The sequence below is a fragment of the Sinocyclocheilus anshuiensis genome, unplaced genomic scaffold (assembly GCF_001515605.1).
Source record: "Sinocyclocheilus anshuiensis isolate Anshui unplaced genomic scaffold, SAMN03320099.WGS_v1.1 scaffold1143, whole genome shotgun sequence".
Taxonomy (NCBI): domain Eukaryota; kingdom Metazoa; phylum Chordata; class Actinopteri; order Cypriniformes; family Cyprinidae; genus Sinocyclocheilus; species Sinocyclocheilus anshuiensis.
The window spans coordinates 611098-635739 of NW_015546123.1; the positions used below are offsets into that span (position 1 = coordinate 611098).

Here is a 24642-nt window from a genome sequence, read left to right on the forward strand (position 1 = left end):
TCATTTTTTTTTTTTTTTTTTTTTTTTTGAAAGAAGTCGCTTATGCTCACCAAGTCTGCATTTATTTGATCAAAAACACAGTAAACAGTAATATTGTGAAATATTATTACAATTTAAGATTTTTAATGTATTTCAAAATGTAAATTATTTCTGTGACAGCAAAGCTGAATTTTCAGCTTTTGTAATTTGTCATTACTCCAGTGTTCAGTGTCATAGGATCCTTCAGAAATCATTCAGACATGCTGATTTATTCTATATTTTTGTGGAAACTGTGATACATTTTCTTTTTCAGAAATCTTTGATGAATAGAAAGTTCAAAAGACTGCATTGTTTTAACCCTCTGGGGTCTGAGGGGGTTTTGGAGCCTTTATCAGAGAATATATGTTTTTTCGACATGACTTACTTCATTTAAAAGTAGACACTTCAAGCTTTCTGTAGATATATTTCTCATGTCTGTGTGTGAAGTATTCACAGAGTTCACGGAGACCGAGACGGCAGAAAGCACACCTTGTTTGTTTTATTCATTTTACAAAACCACAGCATTTTGTTGTTATTGTGAGCAGGGCCGGATTTACCTCTTTTCATGACATAGGCAAAACTAATTTTTGGGCTCCCCTTCCCTATAATATAATAGGCCTAATATTACCACCCAAGCAAACAAAAATATTTTTGAATCAGTGGAAACCGTTACAGTGTTTTCTATCGCAATAAGCGCTTGCGTTCAGTCAATAAAAATCGAATGTAGTTCTTAATTTGTTTGAGAACTGAGAAAGACCGTTCCATATAGGCACAGCGACGTGGCCACATAAGCACTTCGGGAGTGCATTATTCCTCTAATTTTTTTAACGGCCTGGAGTCACAACCACACATCAAGACATTGTTCAGATGATTTGTTTCAAGACATTTGAAATGACATGTTTCTGTCCTGAAATCTTGTGTGTGTTGAACTAATTTTTTACGCATCTCATCCCAAACATTCCGTTGCAAATTCCAAAACGTCATTTTAGAGCTAATAACAGAGGCTTGAGCCACTGATATGCAGGCTAATGCAGTTATTAATGCAGTCTATTGCGGTTATTAGAGAGAGAGAGGGAGTGAGAGAGAGATTAAGTGCGTATGAATACCTGCGTCTATGTATCTCTCATCAGTGTTCTTCTGAGAATCTTTAAGTTAAACTGCTTCAAGAACCTGGCTAATGAGAAATGTCATGTAGCTTTTCAGCTGCGAAACTATTTCATTGATAAATTCGCGGGGCAGCGCTGACAAGAAATTTCTGTTCGTGTGCAGGGTGGCGATATAGTGGTACAGTCAGCTTTTAGCAGTCATTCAAAGACAAGATGTAAGAGTGAATGGCATGTGGACCCAGCTGTGCGTTCTGCTTCAAATTCCCCGTCTGACTGGTGGAGAGACACGCACAGACTCTGACGCTTGCCCATTTAAGTCCTCTGGGTGGACGTTTACTTGAACACACTGTCACTTCTCTGGAACTAGTTTGCTTGGGCTCCAGAGACTCCCAGTGCCTGTCAGAACATCTTCCTCTCTTCCCATATCTTTGAAGGTCAGCGGTCTGACAGTTTGAGTCCAAGTACCAATGGACATCCTCCTCTGCAAGCTCGAAATTCTGCAGCCTGGCTTCTTAAAATCTGTAAGTGTGTGCGGATGTGCCCCTGTGCCATTGCTGCTTTAGAAGAGACATGTTGTTTGTATCTGGCCTGTCTCTGTGTGCTGGGTTTTTCGTTTGTGAAGGCAGCTGGCATTAGTGTGCAGAATCTTTGTTTCTTGCTGTAGTTGATCCTGCAGTAGTACACTTGTTCCTGTAGCGTCCCTTCTAGCCAAGGAAGAACTTGTGGCAATCCTGTTCAAAGATGCTGCATCGATACGGAGTAGCTATGTTCAGCCGCTATTGGTGAGAAGCTCCTGCAGACATTTCTGTCCTTGGTCTCTGACAAAATGTATGACGCATTCAGAGGGGTCATTTTCCAGCTACACTGAAACTGTTGAGTTTTTGTCATAACTTTTGTCTTTTGATGAAAATATTTTTTTAAAATTTAGTCAGTGTTTGACCGTGTCATATTCATTCATTTCATTTAAAATATTTTTTTTCTATTTTAATATATTTTTAAATGTAATTTATTTCTTCTGATGGTAAAGATGAGTTTTCAGCAGCCATTACTGTCATTTCTGTCTACTGTCTCCAGTGTCACATGATCCTTCAGAAATTATTCTAATATTCTCATTTGGTGCTCAAGAAACATTTCTTATTATCAATGTTGAAAACATTTGGAAACCTTGATTACTTTAATCAGGATCCTTTGAATAGATCAAAAGAACAGAATTGATTTTAAATAGATTTTTTCTGTAGCAATGGCTTCTTTACAATCACTTTTTATCAATGTGTCCTTGCTGAATAAAAGTATTAATTTAATATTAAAAATCTTAATGAAACCAACAGTTTGAATAGTAGTGTTTTTATATTTATATTTAGTTCACTATTTTAATACAGTTCTAATTTTTTTTCAAAGAATGCTTTATTTATTCATTTTAGTGTGTTGTTACAAAAAGAGTGAATTTACCACATGACATGAAACATTCTGATTAGCAAGTGACTTAACTGAGGTTCATTTGAGCTTTCACATTTAATACAGAAAAAAAATTGGCATTCTATTTTATAGTTTACTGTTAGTTTACTGTTGTAACTTCACATCAAAGACAAAGTACATATTTAATCCATTCTTTGCTCAATTTTTCAGTATTTCTCTATTTATGATCATTATCTAGACAGCAGCCATACAGTATCAAACTCCAGATGTTGACAATCCTTTGTTTTCGTTGTCAAGATGTAGATCATGCTCTGCAAGCTGGACAGAAGGTCATCGCTGCATGCACTGGTAGAGTGAAGTCATTGTGGATAGAAATAGCCCAGAGGGATGTGTGTGAGGGAGGATAGTGGACTCAGATGACTGTGTCCTGGCCTCATGCACAGCAAATGTTCCATCAGACTGGCTTGAAACAAAAAGCGAATTTAAGAAAAAGCTTTTGGAGAGATTTGCTCTCCCCTCTGGTCATGTGGACAGAGAAATAGCCCGTCATTCTTTCTTTGATTTTCAACATCTGTGTAGTTGGAGAGGATGGAAGCCCTAGAGGGACATTTCCCTTTACAATTCAGTAAGAACGAGACAGTGGAAGGCAGTAGACAGGTGTGCTGTACTGTGGATTTTAAGTTGAAATTTAATAGTTATGAATTACTCTTGAGAAGACTGGACTAAAACGAGGAGTCTGTTTCTGACAGCATTCAACAATCCCAGTTTGAGTCTGTGCAACTCCATGGGCATGTGGAGATACATATCAGCATCAAGAGTGCATATTTAAAAGGTTTTGGTGGTGTTTATAGCAGACATAATGTTGGTAAAATGCTGAACAGTGGCTGTCTTGTTTTTCTTGGCTCATAGTGTTAATGTGCAAAGTAACTTTATATTTCCAAAATAATATTGACGACTACCTGATTTTAAGAACATAACCAACGATATAACCTGGTCATATGATTATGGAGAACACTAAGTAACTAACTAAATACATGTATGTATGTATGTATGTATGTATTATATAAGGGGCAAGTGAGAGAGAACTTTACTTGAATCAGCCGAATCAGTTGAATGAATGACTAAATGACTCGCTCATTAAAACAGTTATTTGCCGCCACCTACTGGTGGTTTGGTTTCATATTTAAAAGTATCATTGCATTTCATTTGAATGGTAACGACTCTACAGTTTTATATTATTTTAACTGAATTAAATGAAACAATGTAAGAATTTTATGTAAAGATGACACATTTAATAAGGTTAGGGGGAAAAAATTATAAACATAGTGGGAAATGACATCTGTTATACACAGCAACTCATTTCTACCTCTTTCCAGTCATAGAGCACTTTATTTTTAGAGTTGTTTGAGTGAGAGAACATCTGTAACTTAGTCCAGATTAGGGGAATTGTAATGTTTAATAATTTCTTTTATTATGTAAAAAAAATTTTTGCATTGAAATTTTTGTTTGTATATGCTGTCATTTATAGTTCTTAAAGGGGTCATATGATGCTGCTAAAAAGAACATTATTTCGTGTATTTGGTGTAATGAAATGTGTTTATGCGGTTTAAGGTTTAAAAAAACACATTATTTTCCAAATACTGTAGATTATTGTTTCTCCTCTATGCCCGGCCTTTCTGAAACGCGTCGATTTTTACAAAGCAAGGAAAAATTGAAATCGCATCATATGACCCCTTTAAAAAGAAAATGGAAATCGGCAGGTCACACTTGCAAAAAAATCGGAAATCGGAATCGGCCAAGAAAATTGCAATCGGTGCATCTCTATTAAATAGTTTAAATGTCATTTGTCATTTTATTTTTAAAAAGCACTCCTAGTCCTCCATAAAATTAGTCTGATTTATTAAATAAAGGCTATTAAATATTGTTTTATGTATTTTTGTAAATATTAGGGATCATACAATATGTACTCTGCAGCAAGCACTACAGTAGTTTTCTATTCCACACATTTAATGGGAGAAGGGAAGGAGAGTGTGTTTGGGGAGGGCTGTAATGGAAAAAGAGATCCAGACAAGGTCAGTTAGTCTGCCATATTGTATGACCACTCCTCTGTCCCTTCCTTTCTCTCTCACTTTTTCCCTCGCTTTCCTCACCTTCTGTCTCTCAGTCTGTCTCTCTCCCTCTATGTCTGACCTGTCTTTTTTTTCTGCTCCTCTCCCATTTCTGCTCCACCAGCAAGCCATGAAGTAATAATAACGATTCCAATTCTCCTCCACTCTGAGAGTCTAATGCAATTAAATGAACTGCAGGGAGGAAGAAAGAAAGGACTTATAGAACAATTCTCAGTTAATCCAATCAAAGACTACGGGCCAAAACAGATCAGTCAAAATTATTAATTATTACATCAGCATTCAGACAAACATTCCCTTAATCACAAAACTGATTTGTTGACTAATAGAGACACTGAGTTATTTCATCATGTACCACTATTATGGTACAATAGGGATGTTGTTTGCTTTTGTTTTGTATGAGTAATGAGTGTTTCCCCACCTGTTTTCCACTTTTGCTCTCTTCCTGCAGGTGTTTTAATGCATTTTTTTGCCTCCAAGACTGAGATTAATTTAGTAGCATCTTTTGTTTGTTCCTAACCAAAAAAAAAAACTAATTTTTCTATGCAGTGGCAAGGAAGTCACAAAACTTGAAGATATTCGGCATAGATTTTCAAGGTTTTTAATGGCACAGCATTTTGCTTTTTCCCCCCAATCATTCAAATCTTAAAACATTGCAGCCCCAGAGTAATCACAGCTGTCTGAGCCGAGTGTGAAAGGCCAGAGGTTCAAGGAACACTGCTGCGAATGAATCGCCCAGTAGGATCTGAAAATGCTCAGCGAATAAATGCTGTAATATGTGTGTATAATGTGCATAATAATGAACACAAATCCAGCTCCAAGGCATTTAACCCTCATCTTACTTGAGGCTCACGGCTGTTTAGCCAAATAACTGCAGGTGTCCATGAACATGAGCCAACCAAACAGTAATTACCAACATGGACACAGTTATTGGAGGGTTTTTTTTGTTTTGTTTATTTGTATCTCCTTCAGATACCTGGAACTGCGCCGATTCCAGCCAAAACTCAAATCAGAGCAGAGGCACTAAAAATAGCTTGATTAGAATCAACCTCACACCGGGAATGAGGTTGAGCAAGATTCAGACATTAGGAATTTCACAATTAGGTTCTTACACTGCAAAAATACAGTTTTCATAATCAGTCTTGTTGTCCATTAAATTGTATGTACAATATGTTTAAAACTGTGTAAGATATATAATGTTTATTTGGACATTTACCATGTTAATACTTCAGTACTGATATCATATAAATACCATGGAGTATATGAATATGATTATCATATTGTGCAATGAAATCATTTGGTGTTTTCACTCAGAAATGTAACAAGTATTTATAAAAAAAAAAACGGCAGTAACACATTGAAATAAATGTGAGATTTTTAAGTAGAAGGACTGAAATATTTTTTATTTTTAGTTTTTTTTTGTAAAACATACTCCAGTAATCTTTTATTTACAACTTCAGGGGGAAGGTAAGGTGAGGTACTTTCTATCATCCTTAATGTGCCATCTTGTTTACAGTTGATTTAATATTTAGAATGATCTGGTTAAAAATCACTAAATAAATGTATATGTAAATGTGGTCACTGTCACACATTTAGTTTGGTGTTCAGTGACATTTATAAATCCCCTCTGTAGTGCGTTCTCCTTCATTGTTTACATTGTATTTTCTCTCATTATAATCTCGGGCCCTCAGAAATCTCCTTTTGCTTTCTGGGTCAAGAATTCCCAGAGATTACCTTCAATCCTCCAAGCTGCATTATTTATGACAAAGGCCTTGCTCTTGGATTATTAGGATGATGTATATAAAAAATGGAATAAATCATAAGAGCCCACACAAACACGCACAAATAGGCATGCCCTTATTCTCCTCGGAAGGATTTCCATCTAATCAAATAAAGGCGTCATCCCTCAGAAAGTCAGTGCGAAGCTCAGAGCTCAAATGACATGATGCTCACATGACAAACATAAGATTTGCACTAATGCCAAGATCTTGAGCCAAGCAGGGAGATTAGAATGGTTGGATTGTTCAAGCAATCCTGAGTCGCTCTAAGCTGTAGTTACTCAAACAAATGGGATTGTACTCCAGGCTGGGTGTGTGTGGAGCTGCCTGGTCTGGCTGCTCTCTTAAGCAAACGTTCCCGACACAGTTCTCAGCTACTGACTTTTGTTTTGTTTTGTTTTTTCATTCTTTCATCTTTCATTCCTGCTCATTGAACATTTTCTGGTATTCGTGTAGGTTAACGAGTATTTGATTAGCTGTAGCTGCTTGAAGTTCACTGCTTGTTAATTTGTGAAAGCCTCAAGTCACTGATAGTAATGTCAAACTACAAACTACTGTCTACTTCAGTACCAAATAGGAAATAAATAATCTTTTGAGTGCACACAAAAGACGTGTCTGAATATGCATACATGTATGTACATGTAAAAAAAAAAAAAAAGCAAAGAACAGTACGTCAAATGAGTAAGATGTGCAAAACAGCACGCAGATGTCTTAGAAGACATAATAATAATAATAATAATACATTGTTTTATTATTATTATTATTTAAAAGTCCACTACAATGACAACCATAATAATTATTTTATTTTATATATTTCATATTAACAACAGTTCTCAATTATTAAAAAGTTCACAATAACAACAATAATAAAAATAATAATAGTAATATTAACAACAATGTTAATAACAACTATTATTATTATTATTATTATTATTAGCAATTCTCAATTAATATTAAAAAGCCCATAGGAATAATAATAATTATAGTTGTTGTTGTTTATTATATTATTTTATACATTACATTACATATTTTGTTTACTGATGTTATTTATTATGGGGTTGGATAGATTGTTTACACTGTTGTGCTTGGCAGATGTAGTGCTGTAAGATCTTCATCAGATTCGATACATACTCTAAAAGTGTGGGAATGTGGACATAAAAATGAAACAAACAGAAAGAGTTTTTGAGAATTTGAGCTGGGTGATGCCCTCTCTCCTCCAAACCATAGCTATGATAATCATTAGACGATGTTGTGACTGCGTGAAGCCAATCAGTCAGTCGATATGAAACCTCATACACCCTAACCATAAGTTTTCTCTATTGTTCTCCCCCTTTCTGTCAGAATCACACTAAATGGGATGAAAGTGTCTCGGCCCGATGTGAGAATTGGCCGCTACAGGATGATCAAGCATGAGAGAGACAAGCACAATGAGCCAAACCCCCAGAGGTAAGACCCTATTCTCCTGCCACCTCATCTCTGTGTAGTGTGAAAGCACCCGCCCCGCCTGTGCCTGAATGCTTAAGATTCACAAGCTCCGTTAGGATGTGTTAAATCACACCACTTATCCTGTTCTTGTGACTTATTGATCTAAAGCACAGCAGAGCCTTTTGCATTGCAGATATATAAGATACTGTATATACGACAATGTCGCTGCTCCAAACACAAGCATGGGCTTCACCCGCGTATGTTTTATTTGCTAACCGCTGTTCTTGGCTGTCTTGTTTGACCAGCTTCACTAGAAAGACCATGCTGTACAATCAGCCAGTTTTGATGATGAACAGCATCGTCTTGTCTGTTCTACCAGCTAGATTAGCACAAACCCAGCACTAACCAGCCTGGACCTAATCTAGTTTCAGCACTGAATTGCCATTTGAATTATTTCTGTGCTCAATTTTTTGCTTCTTCATTCAACACTCTTAACATAGGTTAACAGTCAGGTTCATGTTCATACATCACAGTTAAAGGGAGATATATATTTTAATTAAATCTTATTAAAAGTAATGGGTTTTTTTTGACAGGACATTGTTGTTAATTGCAATAGCAAAATCACTGATGAAAATGTTTGTTAATTTTTATTTTTTTCATCAATAATAACAAAAAAGACATGTTGACAATTAAATATTTTAATTTAAAACATGCTATTGACGAAAATGATATGCTTGAATTTAAAGCCAGTGAATTGTATCACTTTATTTGGTTCATATTTTGTTAATTATATATCTTACATGTTTGATATGTTTATATGTATATTTTTTCAAGTTTTCTCAGTTTATTATTATTATTATTATTATTTTTATCATTATGTTAGATATGTCTAAATGTTTACGCATATTTTAAAATTTTAACTTCTATAAATTTAACTTCTATATTTTTACACATTGTCAGTTAAAAGGATATATATATATTATGCCATTTTGTTTAGTAAAATATGACGCATGACATGAAATATTGGTTACATTTTAGAAACATTTTCGTCAAATGAAAAATGAACTATTACCATGTAACAGTGTAGTAATCCACCCAGATAGTCACCCTTGCTCGTTTGTTGCATTGCAAACTTTGTCCAGCTTTTGTCACTCAATTACCTGGGGCTGCAAGATAGTTTAATCTTTAAGACCTATTCAGCCTCCTAAATATGATTGTGTGTGTTTATGCCAGCTGGCGGAGGTTCTTAATGCATGAATAGCTCAGACGTCACGGGGTGTAAAATAGCCCATCCGTGGATGCTGGGCTGCGAGCCAGATCGTTCCCAGGTAGAAAGCTTCACAGCAGAGCAACTAATTGCAAAACGATTCCTGCAGTTGCAGGTTGGTCCACTGTTTCTTGGTGGTTGTCAATCTTGGGAGAGCTCTGAGCTAAATGGCAAGACAGAAGCAAAAGAAATGCCATTAAAAATTAGGATTGGTCTTTTCTCTGGTAGGAGGTTTCACTCAGCTCTCACTGTGCAAAGATAAGAGTCAATGATTTATTCTCTTTTGCTCAGTTTCATTCTTATTCTTTTTCCCTTGATCTCTTTCTCATTCACTCACTTACTGTCTCTCTATTTATGTCCTGCTCTTCCTCGTTCTTTGCGTCTTTTTTCCTACAATTGGCTCAGACAATTGAAGTAATGAGCGCGGCCCACCCCAAGAGCCACTAGCGCATGCTGAATTCATTTTTGCTGGAGAGGACAGAAGAACGCTGGGTAGAAATGAATGAGGTGTCTGTGCTGAAGTTAATGAATTGAAACTTGTCACGCTAAAGCGGGTCTGTTGTCACAGACAGGTCGTTTGTTTGTGTTCTGTCTCAAACGGGGAAAATGATGCAGAGTCGATCGCTGTGATCCACCTTTGGTACAAGCATCAGACCGGAAAATGTGCACTTTATCATTTGCTGAAACATTTTTTTTAATGCTCTTCAATTAACCCAGGGCTCCTCTAAGAAAACCTTGGAGGAATAAGCAGGCTACAGCTGCAGTGAAGGTTATATACTTACAAATTAATAAAAAATATTAAGTATTTATTATTATAATTATAAATATTTCAAATAATTGTTCACTGAAACATTTTTTGAATGCTCTTCAATTACCATAGGGCTCCTAAGGTTATATACTTAATAAATAAATAAATAAATATATGTATGCAAGTCAGAAAAAGCTTTACTTTAGTGCACCATTTACTGTAAGTTTGCTAACCAAGTGACCCAATCTGTATGATGATGGAACATCCACAGACTGATGCAGACATGGGCACTGCGGCTCGATGACAATCAATATATCAGGAACTGCGGTCAGAGATTGATGAATCTCGACGGCATCCTCTGAAACACTCCCTGACTCGGCCAGGGCTGATATAACCCACCCAGACACGCATCAGTGTAGGTGGCAGAGTCACAACTCATCTGGGCATCTGATTAATAATTGATTAGCACCATAACAGAAAAATGGGAAGTCATTTAGAGTATGATCCCTTCCTCTCTAGATTTTATTGCCTCCGTTAGAGGCTTGTGGGGATTATTCTAAGATGGCTCGTTTGTACGTGATAAGAGGTTTAGCCTCAAACATAACTGCCTCTTAAAACTGAGCTGGAAATTTGATGAAGAAAGCTGATTTGGGGAATGCTGTGGATTACTGGAATTTATTTTTTTACAGCACTTTCAAACATCTGTTTTGTGTTTCTCATACTTTCTGTGATAATATATAGATTTTGGCCTCATTTCCTTAGGAATTTGTTTAGAACTGAAGGGAGGACAGTATAGTAGTGTACTGTAGTTTGCATATAGTAGTTATACATTTATTCTCAAGAGCTTTGTGTGGCTTTTAATTGACTCTGTTGCCACTCAAAGTCTCACTTTTTCACATTTCTATTTAATTTAGCAGCTAAATGTAAACTTTAGCAAATCTCCAAATTAATTAAACATATTGGAGATTATGCTGTGATGCCTAAATTCACTTTAAAATGTTATTTAAAAACATATTGGTTTCATTGATTGTAATGTTTTTATTATTATTATTTAGAACAAGTAGTATAGAATTTTAATATCAGCCATTAACTGTTTTTTTTTGTCCATAACATAAAAATAATTATATTGGCCAGAATTTTATTTATGTCAGTGCAAAACCAGGCAAAGAGGTGCAAGACATTTAATGTCTTATATCCATCCACTTTTGTCAGTTACACTCGTTGCTTCTTTCAGGAAAAAACTTCATATTTTTTTTAATGTTCTTGAAGTCCACATTATATTTGATCAAATATAAAAATAGTAATATTGTGATATGTTATTACAATTTAAATAACTATTTTAATATATTTTAACATTTTTAAAATATTATATTCTAGTGTTGGTAAAACTGAATTTCAGCATCATTACTCCAGTCTTCAGTGTCACATGATCCTTCAGAAATCATTCTAATATGCTGATTTGGTGCTCAAGAAATATTTCTTATTATTATCAATGTTTAAAACAGTGATGCTTAATATTATTGTGGAAACTGATAGAATTTCTCAGAATTCTTTGTTTAATAAAAAGCTCAAAAGAATTTGTTTGAAATAAAAATCTTTTGTAATATTATTCATCTTTTTTACTTTTGGTCAATTTAATACATCCTTGCTGAATAAAATAATTAATTTCTTTAAAAAAAAAATCTTTCTAGCCCTAATCTAACTTACTAACTTTTGAATGATAATGTATGTTTTTGTAAAGGGCAGATGATACTTCCTGCGCCATTTAGGTTGTGGTAACTTCAAGTTCCCGGCTCTTTAAGTTTTGTTTTGTTTTATTTTCCTGTCACACAGGTTTAGTTCATTTGTTTTTAAGACATGCTGCATGGAGATGCAGTATGACTAAGAAGAGTAAGTGGCTGCGTTCTCCAAGCGCACCCTTATTTAAAAAGAAGAGTTGTTAGACTCGATGAATGGTTGCCCTCTCCTCAGCTCTGTTACTACAACAGTCATCTTTGTTTGGTCACTCCGCAGAAGAGCATCAGCTTCCATAATGAGATGTTATGCTTGCCGGAGGAACCAGGCTTCTATTCATCAACCTTCCTGAGTGCTGCTGCACACCGGTCCACATGAATATTAATTCTAGTTCAGTGTGAGCCCTCTCAAATACTCTAATTTCATTCAAGCAGTGTACTTAAATCATTATCTGCCAACTCTTTAATGGCCTTCGTGGCACCTACATTGATATGGAAGTTGATAGCTTCACATAAATCAAGCTACCCTTTAACGGACAACTTGAACTCTCTTTCCTACTTTTGTGGCAATTTTCAGAGTAAATGTTCTATTTATTAGTACAGTTCTTCTTTGGTTAAGCCTGAAATGTTGAAATGTATATAATTTTAAGTGTCTTAAGGGATGGGAGGTTAAGATGTAATATAAAACACTGCTGGGGAAGCAGAGCTCCTGAATATTCCTATACTTTGCTTTTCTAGCTGAGCTCATTGAACTTAAGGAACCTCTCATTTTATTGATAAACCGTGGGAGTCTGATACTCTCATATCTCTTTTTCTCTTATCTTTCAGTGCCCACAGCACAAAGCTCATTTCTTTTTTTTACCTGTAATATAGTGTAAAAACTCTCTTATTATGTAACATAAGTGTTTAAATATGGTCAATGTGGTTTATAGAGTTAATGTCTGTTTTTATACTGAGGAAATCTTGTGAGGCCTATTTGTTTTTCCTTTGTGAGAATGATGCTCTGTGCACCTTTATAAATGTTATTTCACCCCCTGCTGGTTGACATTGGTATGTAAGGGTATGCATTTAAGTGATCCATATTATGATACTTAAATTTGTTTGTCATTATCATTTGTTAGTGACTTACAAGATGTGTTTTATCAGTACGACCATTTGTTTGGAGTCAAACCAAGTGAGTACTAGCTCCACGTTCTAACAGTTGAGTGGTTGGACATTTACATCACACTTTTGGCTTGAGACTTGAACCTTGCCAAGGGAATAGTTCACCCAAAACATGTTGTTCCAAACCTGTATGTTGTTATTCTTTCCTTGAAACACAAAATATGAATTTTTAAAGTAACTACATATACAGTGAACATGTAGTACCAGAAAGACACAAAAGCACCAAAAAAAAAATATTTTTGTGCTATTAAAAGACCCAGGCCGTACCCTTAAAAAATCTAATTTGTACCTTATCTTCCTCCAAAAGTTGCATATTAGTGTTTTAGAGTAGTCATAGGTGCCCTTAAGGTACTACTATGAACCTTTTAGGGGTTAATAAAGTTTTTAAAATGTCCCGTTGAAAAGCTGTTGAACCCTTCTAAGTTAAATTTTTGCACATTTTTTATGTTCTGAGAGTGTTGGAATATAGTGCATGAGATGTATAGACCACATATATGGTTTATTTGCACTGCTTTTATTGTCCTTTATGAAGACGTACTGTCATTGTATAGAAAAATGGTCCAGTTTAAGCCCTTTTGTATCCTAAATGTTTCTGAAAACCATGACGCAGCTAATACTGTTTGTGTTTCTTCTTCTTTTTCCAGGTTCAGTAAGATCCAGAACACCAAGAACACCATGAGGAAAGATGGGATCAGCTCACTGATGTACAGAGTGGTGTCTGTGAAGAAATATCCGCTTTACACCAACATTTCCGTAGAGATCGGCAAGCCTCCTCCCAGACCTCTCAAAGGATAGAGAGCTACCGGGTCTTGACCGAGGATACCATGACCTTCTTAAAGTTCAGCACACAAACACACACACACAAGCTCTGCCCAGGATCACCTTCCTATGATAATGCAGTGATATGCTGAGCAGGTTAGTTCTCAGGAATACGTGGAAGCTTGATGTGGATCCATCGATGTACTGTAGATTCATATGCTGATCCAGATCAAGATGTGCACAGTGTTTGGAGGGACGGGAATATCATCATCATACTCCAATGGCTGTTTTATTCAGACCTTGAGGATCAGTACAAGCTTTTAGGCTTTTAACAGGAAGGTTGTTGAGTTCTGGTTTTGGTAAAGTGATGTTTATCTGCGAAGAACAGCCTGGTCACTTGATGTAAATCAGTCAGAACATACTGTACATTTCGAAAGCGAATGTGTCTTTGTACCTGCGGTGCTTGCAGTGTTCAATCTCTTCTTTCGTATCTCAGATGTTGGTTGATCATGTGAGGTTGATAAATCGGTGCTTGAGGTTGGCTCCTTTGGACTCTATCTCTCTCTTGCGCTTTTATTTTGTATCGTCTTTTGGGATTAAGCTGAACTTCATCAACCATGAAAACACTTCTCAGCATTTCTGGGGATGAAACCCTCATTGGGATGTCTTCATGGGAACCTGGGGGACAATTATGTGTGTGATTAGACTGGATCTAGACTAGTCCTACAAGCACATGACTGTGTCAGTCAATATGGTATGAATGGATCACCGCAGCATATCCTCTGGCTGCGGTGTAGATGCCTGGAGAAACAGCTGTAACTTTCGCTGAGAGATAGAGGAGCTTCTGCAGAAGTTACTGATGATCAGACCTCTGTATCTATCACCACCTGCTCAAATCTGACTGTGCTACAAGCCACTCTTTCTTTGTTTACTTTGATTTGCCTCAAAGATTCATATTTAGATCTGTCATATATCAATGCTTTTTTAAAAACTTGAAGGATGAAGTTAGCGATGGGTGCTTTGATTAAATAATGCCCATATCATTCAGTTTTAGAGTCTATCACCCCCTTTGATGATCATCTATGGAGGTGTTATTTAAATGACGCTCTGATATGTCCAATATATATATATATATAACATTTTTCCACACCTGCCAATTCAAGTGAATTGAAAACATTTACCACCGTAATTATTTCTTACAGGCCATGAATCAATATTGCCATTTTTTATAAGAATATATTTTTGTCTCTCTGACAAAGGAATTATTATTATTATTAGCTTTTTTTTTTAGCATTTTTGTAAGAGCACAGTTCACTAAGAAGTTAGTTCAGCCTTAACTGCGCAATAAAAACAAGACCTATAATTTTGTTCCTTTATGTTTTTGTTTTGATAGCTTAATATGAAGAATATTTTTAAACTACCCTTCAAAAGTGTGGGGTCAGTAAGATATATTTGAAGAAATAATACTTTTAGTCAATGAATACTTTACAGTAAAGACTTCTACATTGTCATAGTTTAAATTTCAAATAAATGCTCCTTAGAATTTTTGTTCATCAAAGATGAATCACATGTATGACAGTTTCTATGAAAATATTAAGCAGCACAGTGTTTTCAACATTGGTAACAATGAGAAATGTTTCTTGAGCACCAAATCAGTATATTAGAATGATTTCTGAAGCATCATGTGACACTGAAGACTGGCATAATGGCTGCTGAAAATATATCACAGGAATAAATTACAAATATTTTAAAATAAAAAAAGTTAATAATATTTCACAATATTACTGTTTTTACTGTATTGTTGATCAAATAAGACTTCTTTCCAAAACATTAAACAATCTTACCATCCCCACACTTTTCAACAGAGTTCAGGAGGATAAAAAACTTCATAGATAAAAACAAAAACATAGATCAATATAAGATTTGTCTAGTTTCCATCATTTTCATCATCTGTCGTTGTCACGTTGATTTTCACTTGCATTTGGTGTTTGGCTAATGTTAAAGGGATAGTTCACCCAAAAATGAAAATTCTGTCATTAATTACTCACTCTCATATCGTTCTAAACCCGTGAAACCTTTGTTAATCTTTGGAACACAAATTAAGATATTTTTGATGAAATCCGAGAGCTTTCTGACCCTGCATAGACAGCAACGCAACTGAAACGTTCAAGGCCCAGAAAGGTAGTAAGGACATCGTTAAAATAGCCTATGTGACATCAGTAGTTCAACCGTAATTTTATGAAGCTACGAGAATACTTTTTGTGCACAAAGAAAACAAAAATAAAGACTTATTCAACAATTTCTTCTCTTCGCTGTCACTGTCCGCCGCTGTTCTCGTAGCTTCATAAAATTACGGTTGAACCACTGATGTCACATGGACTATTTTAACAATGTCCTTACTACCTCTCTGGGCCTTGAACGTGTCAGTTGCATTGCTGTCTATGCAGGGTCAGAAAGCTCTCGGATTTCATCAAAAATATCTTAATTTGTGTTCTGAAGATGAACAAAGGTCTTACGGGTTTAGAACGACACGAGGGTGAGTAATTAATGACAGAATTTTCATTTTTGGGTGAACTATCCCTTTAATTTTGGACCCTGTGTTCACCTCTTCCGAAAAGATCTGAACTGTATTGAACTGCTTTTCTTTACAATACTTTGCAAGCCTCTTAAAGTTGTTTTACCGTTCCTTATTCCTTCTTCACCTTTTATTTTACTGCCTGAAAACACCAAGCTGATGCCTTCAGATGTTTTATGAGGGGTAAATGTGAGGGGAGTTCAAGCTCTTTTTTCTCTCTTATCGGCTTTTCTGCACCGTGTGTGGACGGTTCTTTGTCAGTGATTCTTTCAGCCCAGCACAGAGGAAGTCATTAATGAGAGCCCAGCCACTCTCCCTGTCCTTTTTAAAATACACATCTGTCTTTCGCCTCATGCTTTTCATTTTAGCCTCACCAACCCATTTCATTTCTGTGTGTGCATTTGTGTTGTCTTAACTGCTGACCCAAGCAGTCACTATGTCACTAACATTGTTTCCTTTTTTTAAGTATTTCATCACCTCTGTCTCCTGGGTACCATGACCTGTCAGTTATAAGTGCATCACTTTTGCCACGCTGATTTTTACATTGGCCATCAAGCGAAATAACGGTTAATACTTAACTGATGCAATATTGCCTCAAGCTCCTTGATTTTTCCTGTGTTAATAGCCTTAAAAGTTGACATCCATAGTTACCTTTATTTTTGAAAGATGCCCACTGTATGCACATAGTTGAGTATATTGAAAACTATTCATTGATCATATTCAATAGTTTTTGCTCTAGCTGTGACCTGCATTTTAAGTGCTGAGGAACAGTGTTGTAGAATGCAGTGATTCCTAAACCTTCAACACGAATGAGATTTCAAGCCAATATCCTTATTAAAAAGACATTATGCTCATCCTGAAATGTCTTGGCAAATGAAATAGAAATCTGTTTCTGTTGGAGTAAAATGAGATTATTTCCTTTCTCGAGTTGATGCATCAAGGCGTGTATTAAATTGAAGAAAAAAAATGTTGCAGAGCGCATGTCATTTACATTATCTTAATTTTTTCAAAATGAAAAATGCAGTCCATATGGTTTATACGGTGTGAGCAGAACAAAGTCCAACATATTGAAGGCCTCACGCACATTGTTGCATGTAATCTGTCAGGCCTGATACAGCATGATAATGTATAATGTGTAGTCATTCTTCTGAAACGTATTTTGATATCTCTCGATTTAAAGGTGTACTCAGTCATTTTTGTTGGTTGCACTGATTGATATGGCAGATTTATGCTACCATGACTAATTTATTTCACAAGTGAAATGATTCAGTAGGGCAGTTATCTATATAACGTTCAAAAGTGTTTTTTTTAATATACTTTTGACATTGATACTTTTATTCAGCAAGGATGCATTCAGTTGATCAAAAGTGAAAGTAACTCATTTTTTTTATTATTTAACTTTCAAATAAACGCTGTACTTTTGAACGTTCTATCTATCAATGAATCACTATTTCCTCAAAAATATCAAGCATATTAGAATGATTTCTGAAGGATCAGGTGACACTGAAGATTGGAGTAAAGGCTGCCGAAAATTCAGCTTTGCCATCATAGGAATAAATAATATTTTAACATTTAACATTATTAAAATAGAAAAAAATTATTTTAAATTGTAATAATATTTCACAATATTACTGTTTTCACTGTAATTGTGATCAAATAAATGCAGTCTTGGTGAGCTTAAGAAACGTCTTGTACCTACCCAAAATGTTTTAAATATTAAATATTCACATTTATATATATATATATATATATATAATTACTGAGTGCACCTTTACTGGCTTCTAGTAAGACCCTGTATTTGGATGGTGTGAAATCTGTAGATATGGTTCTTATTAGTGAGGACAATGAAATCTTCAATTTTTTATTCTTTTTATTTAGTCTGGTGATACACTCAGTTATTCTATCTTAATTCCTTCTGATCTTAATCTTAATTTTGCCCCTGTGGCAAATAAATTGCTTATAGTCTACGGTGTAGATATAGAGTTGCATTATTCTTTAGTGTTTTGGGTGGAATTCGATAATATTATAAATGTTCCATTGCGGTTTATACGTTTAAATCATCTGGTTGTTCCATTCCAAAGTTACTCATATTTCTTGTGCTAACAATGCAATCAAGTAAAGCTCGCACAGCTCTCATTACCAACCTTGCAAAGCACAAATGCAATCCTTGAGGTCAGGATGCTATTCTTCAGCAACTCTCGCTTTATAGTTTGTGAAATCAACCGGTGCCACAATGAATACGCTTTTCATTTTGATGCCGTTCTTATATATCACTTTTGGGTCAGCAAACACTCCCATACTGAAAACTTACACACACAGAGACTTGTGTATGTAAAGCTCACCCTCTCTCCTCCATCACCCTTTTTGCCCTCAGTTGTTCTCCAGAAAGAACTCCATCTGCGCTCTATGCTTGTCAATGTGAGAGAGGGACAGAAGTGGGCAAGTATTCCACACCTACACAACGACTTGCGTAAGAAACTACTGACGGCCTCAGGTCTTCAAGTCTGGGGCGCATTTTTTAAAGACTTACTGTGTCTATTAAGGTTTTTTTGTACATTGAATGTCAAAATACTATATCTTATATAGAATGCATTATGTCATATCAAACATACTTTTTGTATACAATCAATAAATCTGATGCTACAAGAATCAGATGATGGGATAGTGTTTATATTCTTTTTCTGGGTTTATACAAATGTAGAACGCCATATGGTAGTGTTGTTTATTTGTGTGTGTGTGTAAAATACAAAATATGGAATCTATAAGAAGTGGATCAGAGGCAAAATGGATCAGAACAAAGTAATAAATCTCATATTTACACCTGATTATTTCAACACCCACCTTTTACCAGCACCAGTCCAAATCACTGCTCAGGGACATGGCAGTTTATTGGAAAGGGAACATATTTCTAAACTGTCAGCCTTGTGCAGAAAACTCAATAATCTGCCTCTCAAAAAGTAATTTTTTATGTGACAGATGTTGCAATAAACTAGTAGAAATAGCAACACAAACATCCTCTTAACTTCATAAATGGGATAATAAGACAAGACACAGATCACTTGTGGTTTATTTATATTTGTGTACATTCTGTCATTGCCGCAAATACAGTCCTCGAAAAAAAAGTAGCATTATTACCACAGCTTTTAAAATGAGGTGTCAGAACAGAAATGAAACAAAAATAAGCCTGCTTTATTTATACGTGATTCATTTATGATAGGTTTGTTTGTTTGTAGTTCAGGCTACATTAGCTGTTTCCATGCCTGCATGGCAGTAATGTAAGTCTTGCAGTCTCAACATACTTTGGTTTTCAGGCTTTTGAAGCAGAAAATAATATAAACATATATATGTGCTACTTCAAATCATATAAAAACACCAATAAAAAAATGTATATTAGTGGATGATCATTGCATCTGCAGGTAGGGATGGGCAATACCACTTATTTTGTTTTCAATACGATACCGACACTTTTAAAGGCCGATATCGATACCGATACGATACTTCTAAACTGAACTTTTATATTATGAAATTTATTAAATTACTAAGAGTAAAATGGAGAATGATACCCACTTAACTTTATATTTGAAACACATTTTAACATTCAATACGCCTTAATTGCACATGGTTAAAATATGTTTACTGTAGTGGTAACCACGGAGATCTACAAATACTATATTGTATATAGTACTATACTGAACTACAGTAAAACCATGGTTAATTTTCATAAGGGACTGCCAGTGAAAGGCTGTTGCACACATAAAATGCAACCTTTTTCTGACAGTGTATAATTTATATTATCATTACAGAATAGAACATGATCAATATGAACTTTTAACATTCAATTTAAATAAATGTAATTGCACAAACTATATAGGCTACAATTTCAATTGGTTTACTGTGAAATAACTCAAACATATATATTTTTTCTGTCCTCATTGTTCTGGGCTGCCATTCCCAAAAGCATCAATGGTTTCTTATGATACTTTTGAAATGCAGCCCTGTTTGAATGCACTGTCAGAAGTGAGTGAACGCTCCCTGTGATTGATTGGTTCTGTCTTGCAACATTTGCGTGTGTTCAGATGAGCAGGAAAATAGTTCTGTCCTACACAATTATTAACTAACACTAGGTATTCGTCCAATTCAATGCATATTGTATGCATTCATGTCTTTGTTAAATAAACAAAATCACTGGTAAATAAAACACCTTAGTATCATTATTTTTTATTTGAGTATCAATACTTTCGATACTCGCATCAGTATCGATATTTCAGGATCGATACACCCATCCCTATCTGCAGGTGCAAGTGTGCACTACACAGAGCCCAGTGTCAACATTTATCTAAACACAATTGTACTGTAGATGCTAATATGCTCACTGTGCTATTTATAACCATGCCCAAAAAGGTGTCTCAAAACTAAGCTCTATTATCCATTTCATTAGGGAATATCCCTTAGTAAGTCAAACCAATTTTTACCAACTCATTTTACTTTAACGAATGGATGTTAAATGCTTAGTTATCATAAGAATAATAATAGACCTGTTTTTTAATCATATAAAGTTTGTAGGCTTTATATGATTAAAATAGCCTCCACACTTTCTTCCACAAGTGTGGTTTAAATATCTGCTGAATTTTGTCATCCATTGTATAAATAAGGATGTCAGATGACCCTATTTTTGACCTCTTTCCTCAGTTTAGCCCCTCGTCAGGCTGGCAGTTGCGCACATGGGAACACGTTGCTAAGTGGTTGCCTTCCCAATAACCTGCATCCTGAACGTCATGACATCGACATTTGGTACAGGAGTCAACCCACACTGGCTCTCCTCCAGGGATCACTTGGGTCCTAGAGGCATTCACGTAACAGTTGGGCCCTGGAGCCACAAAGAGAGAGAGATGATTAACGAGGCCCATTGTCTGTAGTTAAAGGTGAAGTGTGTAATTTTTTCAGTTAAAATATTTTTTCCTATCCCATCTTAATATAGAGAGACAGCGGGTCTAATGATATTATTTAACTATAATTATTTTTGTGATATGTTTCAAGAACCACTGTACTACAGTGTTGCTATGCAATTGCTTAGGTGGTTTTAAGCTTTTTCTTACTGTGCGGCAATGGTGTTCTGGGTGTTGCTAAGTGGTTGCTTACTAGTCCAAGTAAGAAAAGCCTCTCAAGTCTATATAATTCTGGATCTTTTCTCTTTTGTTTTATCATCCGAATTGCCAAACTCTAAATTCAGGATGCTTAGAAAAGTAATAGAACACTCTCCTCAAAAATCTGCACAACTTGCGGTGTCATTCATGTCAGTAGCACAAACTGTGCTGGACAAGTTATGCGCAGAATTTAAATACTTAAGGTCAGGAGTTTTTGAAAAACCTCAGCAAGCGCCACTAATTAGGAAGCCTTGGAGTGTAGATACTGGCACATTGCTTTTTTAGAGTGTTTAACTTTTAAGATAAGGTTTTACTTTAATTTGGAAGTTACTTTAGATTAACAGAAAACTTAATTTAACATTTTCCCCCACAGAGGCAATTTTTATCAATAAAAATGCAACATCATTTGAGGAGCTGACCATTTATCACATTGGTGAAGTACATGCTTTGATTTATGTGTGTTGTTTTGGCTGCCTACATGCCTGCCTTATATTTGCTCTCGGTAAACACTGTAATTACCTTCATACTTCACAGTATACAGAGAAAACAATACGGCTGAAGCTCAACTCATTAGAAGCCTTATCTCATTTCAGCTGCGGAAACTGGCCTAGCACATGGCCCGGCATCTGAACCGTCCCATCTGTTATTGAATGAATTATATAAAAATATTGCATTCAGAATCATTACCGGAGACCAAACACAATTGTATCCTCTATGTATGTGTTGAGGCTATGAGAATGTCATACTGCATGAGTCAAAACTTGGGCAATTACAGTACACAGAAGTGTAATAAGCCTTACAAATATGGCAGTTTTCTTTTTCAGTTCTGAAAAACTTACCATCCTTGCACTGAGGGCAGCATTTCCCTGTCTGATAGACTGGATTAACACATGGTGGAGGGGCACAGTCTGCTACCTGACAGCAGGCGATGCCGTCGCTGTGACAGGTGCACTGCTCACATGCTGACGGCTGTAAATCAAATGCAAATCATCAGTTGAAAGTAGGTTATCATATGATGCAATTCCATCAAAAGACGTGTATTACTCTATTCCTTCAAACGGTTTTTTAAACAGAACCAGCAGGACTATCAAATTGCTTGCTTGCATATACCATTATTTGATGATGTGCCAATCCAACACTACATTTTAATGCCCTACAATGTGAAGAATGTGATCAAATTCCACTCCCACACTGCTGTTTAAGGAGCTGCATTACCACTTGTGGCTGGTTGGGTTAAATGGACTGGAAGAAAATTATGTCAGTTCAGGCAAAGTGTATTCCTTGGAGTCTCTCAGAAGGCTTCAGTTTCCCCCCCAGGGATTCCCTATTAGCCATAATAACCAAATATGGGAGATAATGAAGCACATATAAGCCCTGCTTCTTCCAAGCCTGTGCCACCAGAGATATTTCATTCTTCAGGTCCTCAAACAGAGTATTAAATTGCCCTTTGTGATTTCAGCCCAATGTACATCAGATTTGTGCTTCACCTTGCCTCAGAACAAAAGAATCCTACTTTATTAGCTTTAACTAAGACAATGAATAAATGCGTTCATGAAAGGGTATGGAAGGAATTGGATCAAATTAAACAATTGTGTTTCAGAAGTAAAGAGCTGCTTTTGTTCCGACTTAAAAAAGGTACATTCAACCTATAATTGGAATCTTAGTCTTTATGTAGCCTATCTATTTATTTGCTTACCATGGTAAAGTTTTTGTTTATAGTATGTTTGTATCGTTTGAATTAATTGTCACCCAATTGTCATGTGGATTGCAAGTAACAAATAGTCAACAACTTGACAAGAAAAGATTAGTTTTGCTGTTGAAAATTACTCAGTGTACTTAGACCTCAATAGAAGCTTCCTATGAACAAAGATCACTGCAGTGCTATTTTGAATCTTTTTCATGAACAAATCATTCTCTCTTTTAAATTGCGTGACAGAACTGTACCTACTGAACTATGTGCTGTTTTGAAAGTGAACGAGAGTCGGCGAGACTCCAAATTTGCATGCAGATTTACTCAGCAGATCCTTGTTTATGAAGATTCATTTAATTAAAATATAAAAAGGCCTGTTTTGGTTGATTCAGTGTTTTAACGAATCGGTTCAGTGAACTATTTAATGACACTCTCACTCATTACACAATCACGTGTTGCCACCTACTGGCGTTAAGATGTAACCTGCCCAAAAAGTCTCACTCGAAGTCAGAAAATCTGCATCACAAATTGAGACGTAATTAATTGATCATTATGATCATTAACCACGTGATGGCGCTAAATATTTTTTACTGTCCTTTTGGGACCAATACCAAAAACTTGAAACAATGTCTCCGCCTAGGGAAAACATTACACAACTGAAACCTTATAGATTAATACAAGACAATAAATTACGATGTATCTTCAAATCATAAAAAGCATTAAGCTATTTCCAGAATAAGTAGTTTTATTTTGTCACTGTTATGTTACATTTCACATCAACGTTAATTTATTACAGGTGTTTAACTGCAAGCAATGCGGCAGAAAGTTAAGTTAAATTATTTAGGAGAGCAATTTAAAAGTCATATATAAAGCAAGAGGACATAAAGCCCACTTAGAAATGTAAAAAATATTTTTCTCTCTTTTGGTGGCCCTTGTAGACTCTTTACAGAAACTTTACCTGAAATTGTTGGCCCAGTTCGTAGACTTCTCCCACGTACTCGCAGCCGATCTTCTCGCATCTCGGGCAGCAGTCTGTCGGGTAATGGCTGACATGGATGCAGGCGGCAGGCAGGGATGTGCACTCAGTCCGCGCGCAAGCAGACCCTTCTGCTGTACATTCGCACTGGGTGCAATGATCTGAGTCTAAAAAATACCATTCGCCCTCATAATAAACACTGCCGTTCGCCTCACATGTTGTCTCCTGTTGTCCAGCGACCGAAAAAGCCAAAGCACACTGGCCGCAGATCACCAGGGTAAGCCAGACATGAAGAAAATTCACCGGGAAGCCCCAGAGTACAGCCATGCCCATCACCAAAAACTTCTCAGTCCCAAACCAAGACTTGCAAATGCAGCATAAATAGGAATTAGCCTACTGTTATTTTCAAAAACTTGCTATTGCACGCGTCTGTTTAACTAAAGTACATAAAGTTTAAAATTCGCTTCATGGTCAGAATGGACTGTGCGCGCTTTGGAGGCTGTTGCGCATAAGAAAGTTTGACGCCTCGTGGGTTATGTTTCAATTCACACGTGACAACCGAATTCCAGAATATTGATAGGGTGTAGTTTATGAGGTATTCGTTTTCATTGCAGCTTTGTGTGTCTATTGAGAAAAAAATTATAAAACCATAATATTATGCCATTTAACACTGCTAATTTTTTCCCCATCTTTTTGCTATTAGACTGGGGAAATTCA

General features: G+C 35.9%; 2 protein-coding genes across 4 annotated transcripts in view; one reads left to right on the forward strand and one right to left on the reverse strand.

Moving 5' to 3' along the window:
* The window catches only part of LOC107700994 (beta-1,4-galactosyltransferase 2-like), a 117398-nt gene extending 102724 nt beyond the window's left edge, over positions 1 to 14674 (forward strand). For both annotated transcript variants that reach the window (XM_016502875.1, XM_016502877.1), the window contains 2 exons: positions 7786 to 7890; positions 13426 to 14674. In XM_016502875.1, the coding sequence (XP_016358361.1) occupies positions 7786 to 7890; positions 13426 to 13576 (256 nt within the window). In that variant the 3' untranslated portion in view covers positions 13577 to 14674. The remainder of the gene's footprint in view (positions 1 to 7785; positions 7891 to 13425) is intronic.
* A 5472-nt stretch (positions 14675 to 20146) lies between these two features.
* On the reverse strand, positions 20147 to 24436 carry LOC107700978 (von Willebrand factor C domain-containing protein 2-like). Of its 2 annotated transcripts, none has more exons than XM_016502859.1 (3): positions 23908 to 24436; positions 22099 to 22228; positions 20147 to 20982 (listed from the first exon to the last, which is right to left on the reverse strand). In XM_016502859.1, exons 1-3 carry the CDS (start codon positions 24256 to 24258, stop codon positions 20801 to 20803), a joined length of 663 nt encoding a protein of 220 aa, XP_016358345.1. In that variant the 5' UTR covers positions 24259 to 24436; the 3' UTR covers positions 20147 to 20800. The 2 variants fall into 2 exon arrangements, with proteins under 2 accessions (XP_016358345.1, XP_016358346.1); XM_016502860.1 differs by lacking the exon at positions 20147 to 20982 and adding an exon at positions 21020 to 21899.
* Positions 24437 to 24642: the final 206 nt, after the last annotated feature.

Bases quoted from the DNA above. Each gene is read 5' to 3' on its own strand.
- LOC107700978 (XM_016502859.1), bottom strand. From the start codon at position 24,258: ATGGGCATGGCTGTACTCTGGGGCTTCCCGGTGAATTTTCTTCATGTC. The intron at 22,229-23,907 runs GTAAAGTTTCTG...TTTGATTTACAG, and splicing joins AACTGGGCCAACAATTTCAG to CCGTCAGCATGTGAGCAGTG. The intron at 20,983-22,098 runs GTAAGTTTTTCA...TTGTGGCTCCAG, and splicing joins CTGCCCTCAGTGCAAGGATG to GGCCCAACTGTTACGTGAAT.